Genomic DNA, 18,129 nt, shown 5'->3' with positions numbered 1-18,129 from the left:
GGCCACAGCAATGTCAGAGATTTGATGTTTTATCAGACTCATGATATTCACAGTACACTCATGATGTAGTTGTATGGGAAAATCTCCAATTCATCGCTACCTCGGAGATGTTGTGTCCCATCGCTCATGTCCCAGCTATAAACTCTCTTAAGTGTTGATAACCTGCCATCATAGCAGCAGTAACCAATCTAACAGCTGCACCAGACACTCGTTGCCTTACATAGGCGTTGCCAACGAAAGCACTGTATTCTGCCTGTTTACATATATCTGTATTTGAATACGCATGCCTATAACAGTTTCTTTGGCACTTCAGTGTATAACAAATAAATGAGATTTTTGGTATGTTTACTATAAATATTGCTTTTATTTACAGATGTGGAGCTCCTGGATCACAATTAGTGTCTTCAAAATGGGGTGTTGACTGGCCAACATACTTGGCTGGCAATAGGAATTTCATTGTTGCTCAAGTTGATGGCAGAGGGTCTGGTTTCCAAGGAAATCGGATGAGGCAGCAGCTGTATAGGCAGCTTGGTTCTGTTGAAATTGAAGATCAAATTGCTGTGATTAAGTAAGCTGCAATCTCCATTAATTCCAAGAAATACTACAAACTAAATTGCACGTTCCATGAGATTTACCATAGTTCTCATAACCTGTCATTATAACTGGCCATAAGACATGATTAAAAGACATAACTGTAAGGAACAACCTTGAAATTTAGAGATGGAGAATCTAACCTACCTCTTGCAAATTTGTCAAAGGTTTTAATTTAAATAATTACCTTATCATTCAGCAGTCCGTCTCTCCTTTAATTTACTTAATGCATGATGTTTACTTGGTTTATATTAACTCACAGATCACAAATCCTGCCTTGTATGTTTGAATAGGTTACAATTGCCATTTATAGCTAATAAAGCCATTTATAGTGCACATGAAGTAATGAGTATATGAACAAACAAATGCAGTTGTAAAAAGGATTTGTGAATATATTTCAACAGGTACCTAAAAGACAATCTTAAGTTTATTGATAAAGAACGGGTTGGTGTTTGGGGATGGAGTTATGGTGGATTTGCTGCAGCTATGATTCTTACTGAAGATGAGAAGGTGTTCAGATGTGGCATATCAGTTGCTCCTGTTACAAGTTGGGCTCATTACGGTAAGCTGTGTCATTGCATTCGAATATACAAGTAAGATTTTCAAAAATGGAATAGTAGCTCTCATCTTTTATACTGTTCACTTTTTATATGTGACTAAGATGTTTACCATTCCATATCATTATATCCCATAATTCATATTCAGTGGATCCCGTGCAGATTTATCTCTGGGACATGGAAAGAAGCCAAGACTGTACATTTTATTTTAAGTACAGTGCAGAAGAATAACTTAATAGAATTAACTATACTAGTATTAGAATGCTAAGAACATCATAACTCAATACATTAGTTTTAAAAGGCTCTTTGAAGATATCTTTTAATGTAGTAGAAGGAGCTGTTAGGGAGAATAATCTTTTATTTCACCTATAAATTCCACCATATCACCCATAAAATATTTAATATATTGCAGCAGCTTTTTGAGGTCATGTGTACCCATATATCTAACTGTTATACTTACTGATGTGAAACTCTTGAAATCATTATTGAGGTTGCTTTCAGTCATTTTATTATTATCGTGTTCAGCACTATTTTTTGAGAAGTAGCAAAAGACTGTTGAGCAGAATTACATCCAGAAATAGGGACTTTCAGTGTTAGGTCTTTGGGAGTAATGCCAAGGGACAAGCAGGACCTTAGTTTTGATAGTGGAAAAGCACATTTTCAAAAAGAATGGATGTAATGTGTGATGGGATTCATCATGGCAAGAAAGGACAGTTTGGAGTGCTAGAGATGGTGGGGGTGGCAAAAAAGAGAAGCAGAAGGTGGAAAGAGATAGAAAAACGAATGAGAGGCAACAAGAAAACACAGAAAAATCAGAACAATTCATATGAAAATTGTCAGAACAGACAATGGTTAACAAGAGCTAACGAGTGGGTGAGAATTTCTCACCAGAAAAGTGGCTTATACAAAACGAGAAAATGACTGATAAAGAAAAAATTGGTAGGTAAACTCATAAAAAGTGAGAAAATTTTAAAAACTGGGCAAAGAGAAAGTCATAGGAGAAAACATGAATTACTTTGTTTGGCAGATAAAGTAACCTAGGATACGGCAGTAAAATTCAATGAGAGCAGTTTAGCAAAAAACAAATGCACAAAAATGTGAAAGAATTATGTATAAAAAAAGAAAGTGGATGGTGGGAAAGAAAATAGTTGTCAAATATGGAAATAAATGGGCAAAGATGATCGGGAGAAGGCCCTGCAATGTAGTGATCGGTTGATTGATTTGGGGGAGGGGACCAAACAGTGAGGTCATTTGTCCCATCGAATCAGGGAAAGATAGAAAAGGAAGTAGACCATGCCCTTTCAAAGTAACCATCCTGGCATTTACATGAAGCTATTTAGGGAAATCAATGAAAAACCTAAATCGAAATGGCCGGATGCAGGTTTGAACCGTCATCATCCTGAATGCGAGTCCAGTGTGCTATCACTGCACCACCTCACTTGGTACACTGTGGTGAACCGTAAACAAATTGTTGTACGCAAATTCACAAATAACAATGGAATTGTTTTATACAAATTTGTAAATAGCAGTAGACCTACCTGTGTGCACAGTAATCATTACTATAAAAGATGTAGGGGCAAAGTGTTGAAAAATGTGGATGGTACAGATAAATAAATGAACAGATTAGCTCATAAGGTAAAAACAGAGGACAGTTTGGACACATGATGAAAAAGACTGACAAGAGGGTTACATAAGAAGGAATGATGGGCACATGGGCTAATGTAACACAAAAATAATAAATTTTTGACAGTATAGTGTATTTGAATAGATACAAAGTCTATTCCCCCCATGAACCATGGACCTTGCCGTTGGTGGGGAGGCTTGCGGCCCTCAGCGATACAGATGGCGGTACCGTAGGTGCAACCACAACGGAGGGGTATCTGTTGAGAGGCCAGACAAACGTGTGGTTCCTGAAGAGGGGCAGCAGCCTTTTCAGTAGTTGCAGGGGCAACAGTCTGGATGATTGACTGATCTGGCCTTGTAACATTAACCAAAACGGCTTTGCTGTGCTGGTACTGCGAACGGCTGAAAGCAAGGGGAAACTACAGCTGTAATTTTTCCCGAGGACGTGCAGCTTTACTGTATGATTAAATGATGATGGCGTCCTCTTGGGTAAAATATTCCGGATGTAAAATAGTCCCCCATTCGGATCTCCGGGCGGGGACAACTCAAGAGGCCATCGTTATCACGAGAAAGAAAACTGGCATTCTATGGATCGGAGCGTGGAATGTCAGATCCCTTAATCGGGCAGGTAGGTTAGAAAATTTAAAAAGGGAAATGGATAGGTTAAAGTTAGATATAGTGGGAATTAGTGAAGTTCGGTGGCAGGAGGAACAAGACTTTTGGTCAGGTGATTACAGGGTTATAAATACAAAATCAAATAGGGATAATGCAGGAGTAGGTTTAATAATGAATAAAAAAGTAGGAGTGCGGGTAAGCTACTACAAACAGCATAGTGAACGCATTATTGTGGCCAAGATAGACACAAAGCCCATGCCTACTACAGTAGTACAAGTTTATATGCCAACTAGCCCTGCAGATGATGAAGAAATTGATGAAATGTATGACGAGGTAAAAGAAATTATTCAGGTAGTGAAGAGAGACGAAAATTTAATAGTCATGGGTGACTGGAATTCGTCAGTAGGAAAAGGGAGAGAAGGAAACATAGTAGGTGAATATGGATTGGGGGGAAGAAATGAAAGAGGAAGCCGCCTTGTGGAATTTTGCACAGAGCATAACTTAATCATAGCTAACACTTGGTTCAAGAATCATAAAAGAAGGTTGTATACCTGGAAGAATCCTGGAGATACTAAAAGGTATCAGATAGATTATATAATGGTAAGACAGAGATTTAGGAGCCAGGTTTTAAATTGTAAGACATTTCCAGGGGCAGATGTGGATTCTGACCACAATCTATTGGTTATGAACTGCAGATTGAAACTGAAGAAACTGCAAAAAGGTGGGAATTTAAGGAGACGGGACCTGGATAAACTGAAAGAACCAGAGGTTGTAGAGAGTTTGAGGGAGAGCATAAGGGAACAATTGACAGGAATGGGGGAAAGAAATACAGTAGAAGAAGAATGGGTAGCTCTGAGGGATGAAGTAGTGAAGGCAGCAGACGATCAAGTAGGTAAAAAGACGAGGGCTAATAGAAATCCTTGGGTAACAGAAGAAATATTGAATTTAATTGATGAAAGGAGAAAATATAAAAATGCAGTAAATGAAGCAGACAAAAAAGAATACAAACGTCTCAAAAATGAGATCGACAGGAAGTGCAAAATGGCTAAGCAGGGATGGCTAGAGGACAAATGTAAGGATGTAGAGGCTTGTCTCACTAGGGGTAAGATAGATAGATACTGCCTACAGGAAAATTAAAGAGACCTTTGGAGAGAAGAGAACCACTTGTATGAATATCAAGAGCTCAGATGGAAACCCAGTTCTAAGCAAAGAAGGGAAAGTAGAAAGGTGGAAGGAGTATATAGAGGGTTTATACAAGGGCAATGTACTTGAGGACAATATTATGGAAATGGAAGAGGATGTAGATGAAGATGAAATGGGAGATAAGATACTGCGTGAAGAGTTTGACAGAGCACTGAAAGACCTGAGTCGAAACAAGGCCCCGGGAATAGACAACATTCCATTAGAACTACTGACGGCCTTGGGAGAGCCAGTCATGACAAAACTCTACCATCTGGTGAGCAAGCTGTATGAGACAGGCGAAATACCCTCAGACTTCAAGAAGAATATAATAATTCCAATCCCAAAGAAAGCAGGTGTTGACAGATGTGAAAATTACCGAACTATCAGTTTAATAAGTCACAGCTGCAAAATACTAACGTGAATTCTTTACAGACGAATGGAAAAACTGGTAGAAGGGGACCTCGAGGAAGATCAGTTTGGATTCCGTAGAAATATTGGAACACGTGAGGCAATACTAACCTTACGACTTATCTTAGAAGAAAGATTAAGAAAAGGCAAACCTGCGTTTCTAGCATTTGTAGACTTAGAGAAAGCTTTTGACAATGTTGACTGGAATACTCTCTTTCAAATTCTGAAGGTGGCAGGGGTAAAATACAGGGAGCGAAAGGCTATTTACAATTTGTACAGAAACCATATGGTAGTTATAAGAGTCGAGGGGCATGAAAGGGAAGCAGTGGTTGGGGAAAGAGTGAGACAGGGTTGTAGCCTGTCCCTGATGTTATTCAATCTGTATATTGAGCAAGCAGTAAAGGAAACAAAAGAAAAATTCGGAGTAGGTATTAAAATTCATGGAGAAGAAGTAAAAACTTTGAGGTTCACCGATGACATTGTAATTCTGTCAGAGACAGCAAAGGACTTGGAAGAGCAGTTGAATGGAATGGACAGTGTCTTGAAAGGAGGATATAAGATGAACATCAACAAAAGCAAAACAAGGATAATGGAATGTTGTCAAATTAAATCGGGTGATGCTGAGGGAATTAGATTAGGAAATGAGACACTTAAAGTAGTAAAGGTGTTTTGCTATTTAGGGAGTAAAATAACTGATGATGGTTGAAGTAGAGAGGATATAAAATGTAGACTGCCAATGGCAAGGAAATCGTTTCTGAAGAAGAGAAATTTGTTAACATCGAGTGTAGATTTAAGTGTCAGGAAGTCGTTTCTGAAAGTATTTGTATGGAGTGTAGCCATGTATGGAAGTGAAACATGGATGATAATTAGTTTGGACAAGAAGAGAATAGAAGCTATGGAAATGTGGTGCTACAGAAGAATGCTGAAGATAAGGTGGGTAGATCACGTAACTAATGAGGAGGTATTGTATAGGATTGGGGAGAAGAGAAGTTTGTGGCACAACTTGACTAGAAGAAGGGATCGGTTGGTAGGACATGTTTTGAGGCATCAAGGGATCACAAATTTAGCATTGGAGGGCAGCGTGGAGGGTAAAAATCGTAGAGGGAGACCAAGAGATGAACACACTAAGCAGATTCAGAAGGATGTAGGTTGCAGTAGGTACTGGGAGATGAAGAAGCTTGCACGGGATAGAGTAGCATGGAGAGCTGCATCAAACCGGTCTCAGGACTGAAGACCACAACAACAACAACAAAGTCTATTCACCAAGTGGCAGCAGGAAAACACACATACAAAAAAAGGTTTTACTCATACAAGCTTTTGGAGCAAGTGGCTCCTACATTTGGTAGAAGGGTTGCAGGCATAGGAATATGGGTGACGGGAAAGGAACTGGAGAGAGATAAGACAAGGGGTAGAGTTTGGAAAATTCACCCAGAAACTTTGGTCAGGGGAGACTTATTGGACAGGATGAGAAGGACTGCACCAGTTGAGATGTGAAAACCTGAAAGCTTAAAGGAGGAAGACAGGATAACATGCAAGACAGAGATTACTGCTAAAGCATCATGAATGAGTTAATAACAGTGAAAAACTAAATGCACTGTATGTAACAGAAGTGGGAGAGGGATGGCAGAAAATAAACAGGTTAGAAAATGAAAGATATAGTGAACTAAAATGGAGTGAGGAAAGGAGTAATTACTGTGAAGAAATGTGGAGATGGAAGAAATTAACTTAAATTAATGCCAGGTGAGTGGGGAGAACCAAGTACATTAGTGCTAGTTTTCACCTGCAGAGTACTGACAAGGGAACCTCCCCATCGCACCCACCTCAGATTTAGTTATAAATTGGCACAGTGGATAGGCCTTGATAAACTGAACACAGATCAATTGAGAAAACAGGAAGAAGTTGTGTGGAACTGTGAAAAAATAAGCAAAATACACAAACTGAGTAGTCCATGGGCAACATAAGCAACATCATGCAGAATGTGAGCTCAGGAGCGCCGTGGTCCCGTGGTAGCGTGAGCAGCTGCGGAACGAGAGGTCCTTGGTTCAAGTCTTCCCTCGACTTAAAATTTTACTTTCTTTATTTTTGCATAGTTATTATCTGTCCGTTCGTTCACTGACGTCTCTGTTCACTGTATAAGTTTAGTGTCTGTGTTTTGCGACCGCATCGCAAAACCGTGCGATTAGTAGATGAAAGGACGTGCCTCTCCAATGGGAACCGAAAACATTTGATCGCCAGGTCATAGGTCAACCGATTCCTCCACAGGAAAACATGTCTGATATATTCTATACGACACTGGTGACGGCATGTGCGTCACATGACAGGAATATGTTGTCGACCCACCTAGCTTGTACACTTGGCGAATGGGTTAAAAGATTCTTCTACCTTGCCCGATTTAGGTTTTCTTTTGGATCTGATAATCACTCCCAAAAAAGTGATGAAAACCTAAGAGTTTGTCACATAAACTGAAAATAAAAAATTAAACCTTTTACTCGATGGAAGATTTGAACCAAGGACCTTTCGTTTCGCAGCTGCTCACGCTACCACGAGACCACGGCACTTCTGCGTTCCCAGTGTCCTTGATGTTGCTTATCTTCTCATGAACTATTCAGTTTGTATATTTTGCTTATTTTTTCACAGTTCCACACAATTTCTTCCTGTTTTCTCAATTGATCTGTGTTCAGTTTTTCAAGGCCTATCCACTGTGCCAACTTATAACTAAATCTGAGGGGGGTGCGATGGGGAGGTCCCCTTGTGAGAAACGTGTCCATTGGAAGACTCCAGATGGCATGTGTGGTGAAACACGCACCGAGGTCATAACTATCATGTTGTAGAGCATGCTCTACAACATTCTATTGTGTGTTGCTAGTATTTGTCCTCTGCCTGTGTCCTTTCATCCTAATTGATAACTTGGTGGTAGGCACGCCGATGTAGAAGGCTGAACAGTGTTTACATAATAGCTGGTATATGATGTGTCGTATTGCAGGTGGCTCTCCCTTTGATAGTATATGTTTTGCCAGTTACAGGGCTATTGGATGTGATGGTAGGAGGGTGTGTAGGGCAAGTCTTGCAGCGTGGACAGTCACAGGATAGGAGCCTTAGGATAGGGAGATGGGTGCAGAAGGAGCATAGGGTCTGACAAGGGTATTGCGGAGATTTGCAGGGTGACAAAAAGCTATTGTAGGTGTGGGGGGCAGAATCTCACATGGGACTGATCTTATTTCAGAGCATGGTTTTAGGAAGTCATGGTCCTGTTGAAGTAGCTGATTAATACATTCAAGGAGAGGATAATACTGAGTGACAAGCAGTATGCTCCGAAGTTGTTTTTTGGAGGGATCAGCAGTACCAGGACTGGATGTGATGGCCTGGGAAGTGTGCTTTTGAGCTAGGCTGGTGGGGTAGTTATGTCCAGTGAAGGCTGAGGTGAGAATGGTGGTGTATTGCTGTAAAGAATCTGCATTCGAACAAATATGTTTGCCTAGGATGCTAAGGCTGTACAGAAACCAACATTTGACAAGGAAAGGATGGCAACTGTCAAAATGTAAGTACTGTTGTTTGTTAGTGGGTTTAATGTAGACAGAAGCGTGTAGCTGGCTTTCAGTGAGAATGAGATCAAGATCAAGGGAAGTGACATGGGGTTCGGAATAGGACCATGTGAAATTGAATTGGGAGAAGGTATTTGAGATTCCAGGAATTTTAACCGCTCAACCTCACCATGAGCCCATGGGGCTAAGATGTCATCAATGTAGCTAAACCAAACCAAGGGCCAAAGGCTTATGGCTCCCAGGAAACCCCCTCTAAGTGACCCATGAAATGGTTGGTATAAGAAGGAGCCATCCTGGTTCCCATGGCTGCACCCCTGATCTGCCTGTATGTCTGCCCCTCAAAGATAAAGTAGTTGTTGGTAAGTATAAAGTTGATTAATGTGAGCAGGAAAGATGTAACAGGTTTGCAATCATGTAGGTGCTGACTGAGGAAATGTTCAGCAGCAGACAGACCATGTACATGGGGAATGTTGGTATAGAGGAAGGTGACATCAATGGTAACAAGCAAGGTGTGTGGTGGGAATGGGATGGGCATGAATTTCAGATGATCTAGAAAATTTGTGGTGTCTTTAATATAGGAGGGAAGTCTATGGATTGCTAGTGCTGATCAACTAAGAGAGATAAACATTTGGTGGGTGCTTTGAAGCCAGCAGCTATAGGATGGCCAGGATGATTGGGTTTGTTGATCTTAGGAAGAAGGAAAAGGTGGTTTGGGTGGTGTGAGAAGTTCTGTGGGTTGAGTTGTTAGTCCTTGTGAGAGGCCTGAGGTTTTAAGGAGGGATGCAGGTGGGTTTGAATCACAGGGATGGGATCTTGATGGCAGATGCCATATGTAGAGGTGTCAGATAGCTGGAGTAGACCTTCACTAACATACTCCTGTCGGTCAAGTAAAACAGTGAGAGATTCTTTTTCTGCTGGCAGGACAGTGATGGAGTCATCAGCTTTTAGACAATGCAGAGCTTGGAGTTCTGCAGAGGACAGGTTAGGGTCATATTGCAGGGATCTGAGGAAGAGTTTTGAAGCAATGCTAGACATAAGGAATTCTTGGAAGGCCTGAAATGGATGATACTGAGGTAGTGGTGGTGGATCAAGTTGGAATCATGGTTGGAGCTGTTCAAGGAAGGGTTCTATGTCAGGTTTTCTGTTGGAAACGTTTTGGGTTGGGTTGCAAGTGATATTTCCAGTTGACATTGTGTGCGAGGGAAAGTAGGTCCTCACCAAAGCAGCATGATTAAATGCAGGTTCAGGGCTGAAAGTGAGACCCTTAGGTAATAAAGATAATTTAGGAGGAGAGAATGCTTTAGATGGGAGGTTGAGAACAATGTACTGTTGTGACGTTCTTGAGATTATGAGTTACTGTTGGTCTGGGAGGCAGTGGTGAAGGCTGTGGGATGTTAAGGAGGTCAGCCAAGCTCAGTATGTAGGAGAGGAGACAGGAAGGGAAACACCACTGCTGAGATGGTTTAGGAGAAGGTGGGACAGATTTTGATGTGAAGTCTGGCATGTTGTTGCAGTTTGAAGTAGTCTTGGAGATGATACAATCCAAGCAAACATGACGGGCAGATAACTGCAGCATTTTGTAGAAAGAGGGAAGTCTGGTGGAGTCTAAATTGGCATATGAGGTAAATGGGTCACATATTAGTCGTGCAAGAGCAAGAGACTGTTGTATTTGAAACTGTAGAAGTGTCTGAAGTAGAGTAGAATTACAACCAGAAAATGGGACTTTTAGTATTAGGCCCTTGGGAGTAACTCCAAGGAAAAAGCAGGTTTCAAGAAACAGAATGTGGGACATAAGTTTTGATAGTGCAAAAGCATGTTTTCAAAAACAATGGATTTTGGGGGAGGGACCTTTCCTGGTATCCATAAGCCTTCAGCCCCTGATTTGATTTTGATACATTAATGACATCTTTGGCATATTGATTCATGGTAAGGCTGACCTGTTAAAATTCCTGGTATCTCTAAATATTTACATTTTGACAGTTGCCATCCTTCTCATATCGAATGTTCCCTACCACACAACCTTGGCATTCAAGGCAAATGTATTTGTTTGGATGCAGATTCTTTACAGCACTACGCCTTTCTCACCTCAGCCTTCACTGGACATAACTACCCCACCAGCCTAGCTCAAAAGCACATTTCTCAGACCATCATATCCAATCTTGATACTGCTGATCCCTCCAAAAAACAACTTTGGAGCACACCACTTGTCACTCAGTATTATTCTCTCCTTGAATGTGTTAATCAGCTACTTCACCAGGGCCTTGACTTCCTAAAACCATGCTCTGAAATAAGAACAGTTCAATGTGAGATTTTGCCCACCCCACCTACAACAGCTTTATGTCACCCTGACAATCTCTGCAATATTCTTGACAGACCCTATGCTCCTTCTGCGCCCATCTCCCTATCCTATGGCTCCTATCCTGTGACAGCCCCACTGCAAGACTTGCCATATGCTCCCTCTTACCACCAACTATACCAGCTCTGTAAGTGGCAAAACATATAGTATCAAAGTGAGAGCCACCTGTGAAATGACACCTCATATATGAGCTGTTATGTAAATACTGCTCAGTCTTTTACATCGGCATGCCTATCACCAAGTTATCAGTTAGGATGAAAGGACACAGGCAGAGGACAAATACTAGCAACACACAATAGCCTGTTGCAGAGTATGCTCTACAACATGACAGTTATGACCTCAGTGCCTGTTTCACCACACATGCCATCGGATTCTTCCAAGAGACACCAATTTCTTAGTACTCATCAGCGGAAAACTAGCACTAGAACATGTCCTTGGTTCTCCCAACCCACCTGGCATTAATTTATATTAATTTCTTCCATCTCAGCATTTCTTCACAGTAATTACTCATTTCCTCACTCCATTTTAGTTCACTACATCTTTCATTTTCTGACCTGTTTAGTTTCTGCCATCCCTCCCCCACTTCTATTACATACAATGTACTTATCTTTTCACTGTTATTAACTCATTCACAATGCTTTAGCAGTAATCACTGCCTTTCATATTATCCTGTCTTCCTCCTTTAAGCTTTCAGGTTTTCGCATCTCAACCAATGCAGTCACCAACAATCACTCTCACCTTCTCATCCTTTCTGTTAAGTCTCTCCTGTCTCAGAGTTCTGGGTGACTTTTGCAAACTCTACTCCTTTTCCTAAACCTCTCAAGTTCCTTTCCCTTCACCCATCTTCCTTCCCTTTCAATCCTTCTGCCAGAAGAAGGAGCCACTGGCTCCAAAAGCTTGCATAGGTAAAATCTTTTTTTTATATGTGTGTTCTCCTGCTGCCACTTGGTGAGTAGATTCTGTATTTATCCAATTACAGTATAGGATGATGTGTTATTCCAAAGATGCATTTGTCAGAAATAAGGTAGAAATAGCTGTGTATCGCTGTATGGATGCTGGGCTGTTTAATAAGTCTTTCACACATAAATATGAGGGGGTATCCAAAACAAACTGGAATAATATTGCCATGGCCAGAGCTTGTGTAGTACGCATTTGTGCCGCTAGGCGTGTATAGCTCAACTCATTGCCAGTTCAGAGCCACCTGTATTGTTGACCTGGCTTTATCTGTTCATCTGAAGTGATTGTTTTTGCTAGCACTGTTTTGTTCTTATTTCATTTTTCACAATGGCAAATTAAGTGAACAATGTGCAGCTGTGAAATTTTGAGTAAAAATGCTACTGAATCTGTTTTAACGTTGAAAACAGCTAACAATAAGACACCATGGGAAAAACTCAAATGTATGAGTGGTTTGCTTGGTTTAAAAATGGTGACTTGTCAATTTATGACAAACCTCATTCTGGACATCCATCAACTGCCCAAACTGACAAAAACATTGAAAAAATTTGAGAGCTTGTCCTCACAGGCCATCAAAAGACAACTGATCAACTGTCAGAGATGAGTAGGTAATCTTGGAGCACGATTCATGGAATTTTAATTGAAGATCTGGGAGTAAAAATGGTTGCTCCCAATTTGTTCCTTGGGTTCTGACTGATAGTTAAAAGGAACATCACATTGAAACATGTTGTGCTTTGAAACAACAGCTTGAAACTCATCCAGATTTTTTGGTAAAGGTGATGAGTCATGGTGTTGTGGTTATGACCTAGAAACAAAGCAACAGCCAAGACAATGGAAGACGTCATCGTCATGCCACCCAAAAAAATATCATCAAGTCAAACCAAACATCAAAACAAATGCTGATTTGCTTTTTTGATGCAAAGGGCATAGTTCATTCAGTGTTTGTTCCTCCAAGTCAGACCCCCAATCAAACCTTTTAATTGGAAGTTTTAAGAAGCTGCCCACCTGGCCGGACTCCATGTGACTTTTTGTTATTTCAGTGCATGAAAAGCATTGTGAAAGGGCAGTGATTTGACAATATTGAAGAAGTCAAGAAAAAATGAGGGAGGAGCTGTCAGACATTTCTAAAGATGACAACAAAAATATTTTCAACAGTACCACTTTGTTTATTCTAAATGTATATTCTACATTTATTGTTCTGTGTATTTTTTTTTTTTCTTTTTAATTTTATGAGATATAAAATATCTTGCATTGTATTTGTGTTTTCCTCTTACATTTGGTGTATTATTTATTTTCAAGTTCCAAACTTTTTGGATTTAATTATGTGATATTTGAAATTGTTTGTACATCATTGTTGTAACATTAATGTAAATCTGTACAATGCACAGAATTGTTTGACACTTTGATAAAGAGATATTTCTATCTTATTAATGACAATTACGTCTCTGGTATACTAGTTCATCGTGTATGACTGAATTTGGTATTAGCAATGCTATACAATTAGCTATTAGTGAAATGTCAAAATAAAAAACAAAATAGTGGGGGGAGGGGATTTTGGGGGAAAAAAAACTTTTTCAATAAATCTGGACGCACGATTGCAATATTCATTAAAAACCACAGAACTTTTATTTGAACTTTTCAGTGGTAGTCATTCAAAAATATTAAACTCAATTTGTTTTCAAGGGGGTGTTTCACCCCCTTAACAAATATATGGGCATCCATAGAAAGATTTGTGTGTCTTATTTTGGTATACACAACAACACATTCAAATCTGTTCAAAGTCAAAGTGTAGTAGAAGCTTTCATCATCTGTGTCTTCAAATCAGGAAATCTGTGTTACAAGATTGGTCAGATGAATAGCAGTATTACATTTCTCTTTTCACCAGAGGATGTTGCAATTACCCTCTACAAGTAAGGTATTATTATCATCATCTTGTCACAAACCTTAGAAATATCATAATGTGATTTATGTTGAGCACATTCAAAAATTTTCGGGAAATGAGGATGTCTGATCCACCATGCAAAAGCTGTTTCTTGAAATTCAGTTGGTAATTTTTCTCACCCAAGAACACTGTAACTTTATTACACTAAAAAGCATCAACACATTAGAGAGAAAGTACATACAACAGACAACATACAAGTGTGTAGCAGAGCATTGCACTCCAGCCTATACAGTCATTAGTTCTAATAGGAGCACAGACAGCACGCTGCACATGCAACTTCTGTCATACTAGCAGGTCGGGTGCCCTCTAGTGGCCAAATCAAGCACAAACTTCATGAACAAACTGTGAAGTGGTGCACACACTAATTTGGTAGTTACAGCACTTCCCTTTCTTTTCGAAGAAGTTAACACTGTACTCACACCCATTTCTTCTGTCAGTGTGCCGGAGAAGTTGGTTGTTGAATCACACGATGCCACAGGTGCATAGGATCAGAAGAGGTATGAGCACGGACACATACAGTGCCACCCGCTGTGACAGATCATATGGTAGAACAGGTGGCACTGGCATTGTTCCCACTGCCATGTCCGAGTCCAACCCTGGTGAAGGAGGCTGCGGTGAAGGTGTCTGAACAGGCAGTGCCTGCTTTGATGAAGGCAGCAGTGATGGAGGCGGCAGCTGGGAGAGTTGGCTCCGTGCCTCGGCTCCTGAGAACTGAACGGAGCACCCTCAGCAGAAGACAGTGTTGTGAAGGCATTGGCAGCTGTGGTGGATAAGATGACGGCACTGGCCACGATGTAGGAGATAGCCGGACAGGTGGAGGATGAGTGGATGGTGGAGGCACTCCCAGTGCACAGCTGTCCACGTGAGATTGTAGCTAGTCAAAGTGTCCTGACATCCTACCCCCAGCAGTGTGGATGACACAGTCATCAGTCATGGTGACTCTTGATGACAATCAGCCCCCATTTCAGTCAGGGGCCAAAACAATGAGCCAAAACAGCTGTGCCAGGCGAGAAGAGTTGCAGCACCAGTGTTGGCAGATGTCCTGACATCAGTTGAAGAAGATGTAGCAGAGTCCAGGGCTTACAGGCATGCAACAACTCTGCTGGACTCTTTTTCTCCACCAGGGGAAAACCTATTGTAACTGAGGAATAGGTGAAGAGCTACTTTCGGTGACACATCCAAAATATATTTTTTCATCTGAGTCTTAAATGTTTGTACAAGTCATACTGTTTCCCTGTTTGACTGAGGGGGGATAAAGTTCCTGAGATATGAACTGGGGGGCCATAGTCTGTAACTAACGTATACAGAAGATCTCCCATTGCAAAAATTTTTCACAGAGCTGAAATTGTTGCCATTGCAGAAGCAGACAGACAGGACACCATATAAGGAAACTTAGAATATACATCAATTACAACAAGCTAATAGAAATTTGAAAAAGGTCCCACAAAATCTACATGAATCACTGTGACAAAGATGCACAGGGGTCTGAATGATTGGGGGGGGGGGGGGGGGGGGGGGCACAGTGTGAGCAGGCTGTTTGTCCATCAATGCCTGACTAAAAAACATGTCTCAATGCTAATGCTTTTGTATGTGACACACCTCAATGGTCCACATGTAATAAATGCATAACATCATGCCAAAGGATGGGTGGAACTACAATCCAGGGAGCAGTGGCCTCTGTAGCTAAAAGCACAACTCCGTCCCGAAGAGAAAGATCTGAAGTATGGCCTGGAAGCTTGTCTGGTCAGTCATGCTGCACAAAGGATAAAACGGTATCCGCAGCTACTGTAGCTGCAGTTTGAATGCTAATAAGAAGAAAACCATCTATAATATTTTCAGCTTCCATGTCCAAATGAAAACAAAGCAATTCCTCTTTATCAAAATATGGATTTGGACCAATTGGCAAAACCAATAAGGTATCCGCATTTGTATGTTGCACCATAGGTCGAAAATGTATCTCATAATTGTATAGTGGCAGGAAAAGGGCCCAATACCATAAGCAATGTGTGGCCTTGTCTGGCAAGGATGCTGGTAGTTTAAAAAGAGACACCAGTGGTTTGTGGTCTGTGATCAGGTAAAACTTAGATCCATATAGAAAATATGAATTTTTTTTTAGAGCATACACAGTTGCTAAAGCTTCTTTCTTTATCTGTGAATAATGCTGTTGTGCTGAATTTAAGGTTTTATAGGCATATGCAATAGGGTGTTCCAATCCATCCGCATATTTGTGAGCAAGGTTGGCGCCAAGGCTGATCTGAGATGTGTCCATGGCTAACACAAGGTACTGGCCTGGCTATAAAGTGACCAAAGAAGGGGCTGACTGCAGTTTCGATTTCAACATCTTGAATGTGAGGTCACAGTCTGGGGGCCATTAAAAGGAACATCTTTTCTTAACAGCATGGAGTGGTTGAGCCACAGTAGCAGCATCCTGTATGAATTCGCAGAAGTATCTAATTTTGCCTAAAAATGCCTGTCAATCATAGATGGATGTGGGGTGTAGCAACACAGCAGTAGCCTCAGTATGGTGGCACAATGGTTTAATGCCAGCATGAAACACTTCAAAACCCAAATAAGTAATAGAAGGTTGAAAAAACTGTCTCTTGTCCACATTGCATCGACTGTAAAACAGAAAATAAAGCATCAGGCTTATGCAAATGTTCCTCTGTAGAAGTACCAGACACTACTATGCATCTAAATAGTTGTCGCAGCCACCAACTGATGCAATAAGATGCTCTAAAAAGCTTTGAAAAATAGCTGGTACACTTGCCACACCAGCAGGCAAATACTGGTAATGATATAGTGCAAATAATGTACTGAAAACTAGAAGGTATTTAGATTTCTTATCTAGTGGAAGCAGTAAGTATGCATCTCCTAAGTCAATCTTTGAATAATAATGGCTCCCTGACAATTTTGCTAGCAGCTCAACAGTGTGCAGTAAAGGATAGATATCAATGACTGACTGTGCATTAATTGATTTTTTTTTAAATTGCTGCAAAGGCATAATTTACCTGTAGATTTTTTTACTATCACCAGTGGTGTTGACCATTCACTGGATGAAATAGGCTGAATAACATCAAGGCACACAGTTTTAATCTGATCCTGTAGTTAAGTGTACTGGGTGGGTCCAGAAAAAATGGGGGTAGGCAGACTGTTTTATCATCAAGAGATTGAAGGTGATCTAATTCTGCTTTTATTTGATCCTGTAATTAAGTGTACTGGGTGGGTCCAGAAAAAATGGGAGCAGGCAGACTGTTTTATCATAATACAAGCCTGAAATTCTGTTGCACAAACCAGTCTTGGAGGAAATGAAGAGGAAAACTTGGCACAGAGGTAATGTAACTGTTGATATGGCACTTGATCAGAAAACAAATGCACTTCATCATCAGTGGAGAATCTGAAAAGCTTAGAAGCATCCAAACCAAACAGATTTTCTGTCCCGACGTAACGACAAGCGCTAGCACGATGATCAAGAACAAAAGAGCAGAGAGGGCTGTGAGATGACATCAACCAATAGTACACTGACAAACCCCTCTCTAAGACAACACTGAGACAGGATCAGCCTCTACACGGAGAGAATATATATGTCATGCTGCCTAGCTGTGGCCTGAGTTGAAAACTAGCCACCCTCTGAACACTACAGCAGTGACTTAAAAACTGTATTGTTTCTAGAATGAAATTTTCACTCTACAGCAGAGTATGCGCTGATATGAAACTTCCTGGCAGATTAAAACTGTGTGCCGGACCAAGACTCGAACTCGGAACCTTTGCCTTTCGCGGGCAAGTGCTGTACCAACTGAGCTACCCAAGCACAACTCATGCCCTGCTCTCACAGCTTTACTTCTACCAGTACCTCATCTCCTACCTTCCAAACTTTACAGAAGCTCTCCTGCGAACCTTGCAGAACTAACACTACTGAAAAAAAGGATATTGCGGAGACATGGCTTAGCCACATCCTGGGGGATGTTTCTAGAATGAAATTTTCACTCTACAGTGGAGTGTGCGCTGATATGAAACATCCAGGCAGATTAAAACTGTGTGCCAGACAGAGACTCGAACTCGGGACCTTTGCCTTTCGTGGGCAAGTGCTCTACCAACTGAGCCACCCAAGCACGACTCACGCCCCGTCCTCACAGCTTTACTTCTGCCAGCACCTTGTCTCCTACCTTCCAAACTTTACAGAAGCTCTCCTGTGAACCTTGCAGAACTAACACTCCTGAAAGAAAGGATATTGCAGAGACATGGCTTAGCCACAGGCTGGGGGATGTTTCTAGAATGAAATTTTCACTCTACAGCGGAGTGTGTGCTGATATGAAACTTCCTGGCAGATTAAAACTGTGTGCCGGACCGAGACTCAAACTC

General features: G+C 41.0%; 1 protein-coding gene across 1 annotated transcript in view; it reads left to right on the top strand.

Moving 5' to 3' along the window:
* Positions 1 to 18,129, top strand: part of LOC124802913 (prolyl endopeptidase FAP-like) — a 760,857-nt gene that overhangs the window by 720,911 nt on the left and 21,817 nt on the right. The window contains exons 13-14 of the mRNA XM_047263983.1: positions 374 to 568; positions 996 to 1,153. Coding sequence (XP_047119939.1) covers positions 374 to 568; positions 996 to 1,153 — 353 coding nt within the window. The remainder of the gene's footprint in view (positions 1 to 373; positions 569 to 995; positions 1,154 to 18,129) is intronic.

Source organism: Schistocerca piceifrons, chromosome 6, assembly GCF_021461385.2.
Source record: "Schistocerca piceifrons isolate TAMUIC-IGC-003096 chromosome 6, iqSchPice1.1, whole genome shotgun sequence".
NCBI classification, from domain to species: Eukaryota; Metazoa; Arthropoda; class Insecta; order Orthoptera; family Acrididae; genus Schistocerca; species Schistocerca piceifrons.
Note: the sequence above shows the minus strand (reverse complement) of the source record. Positions and strands in the feature narration are given on the sequence as shown.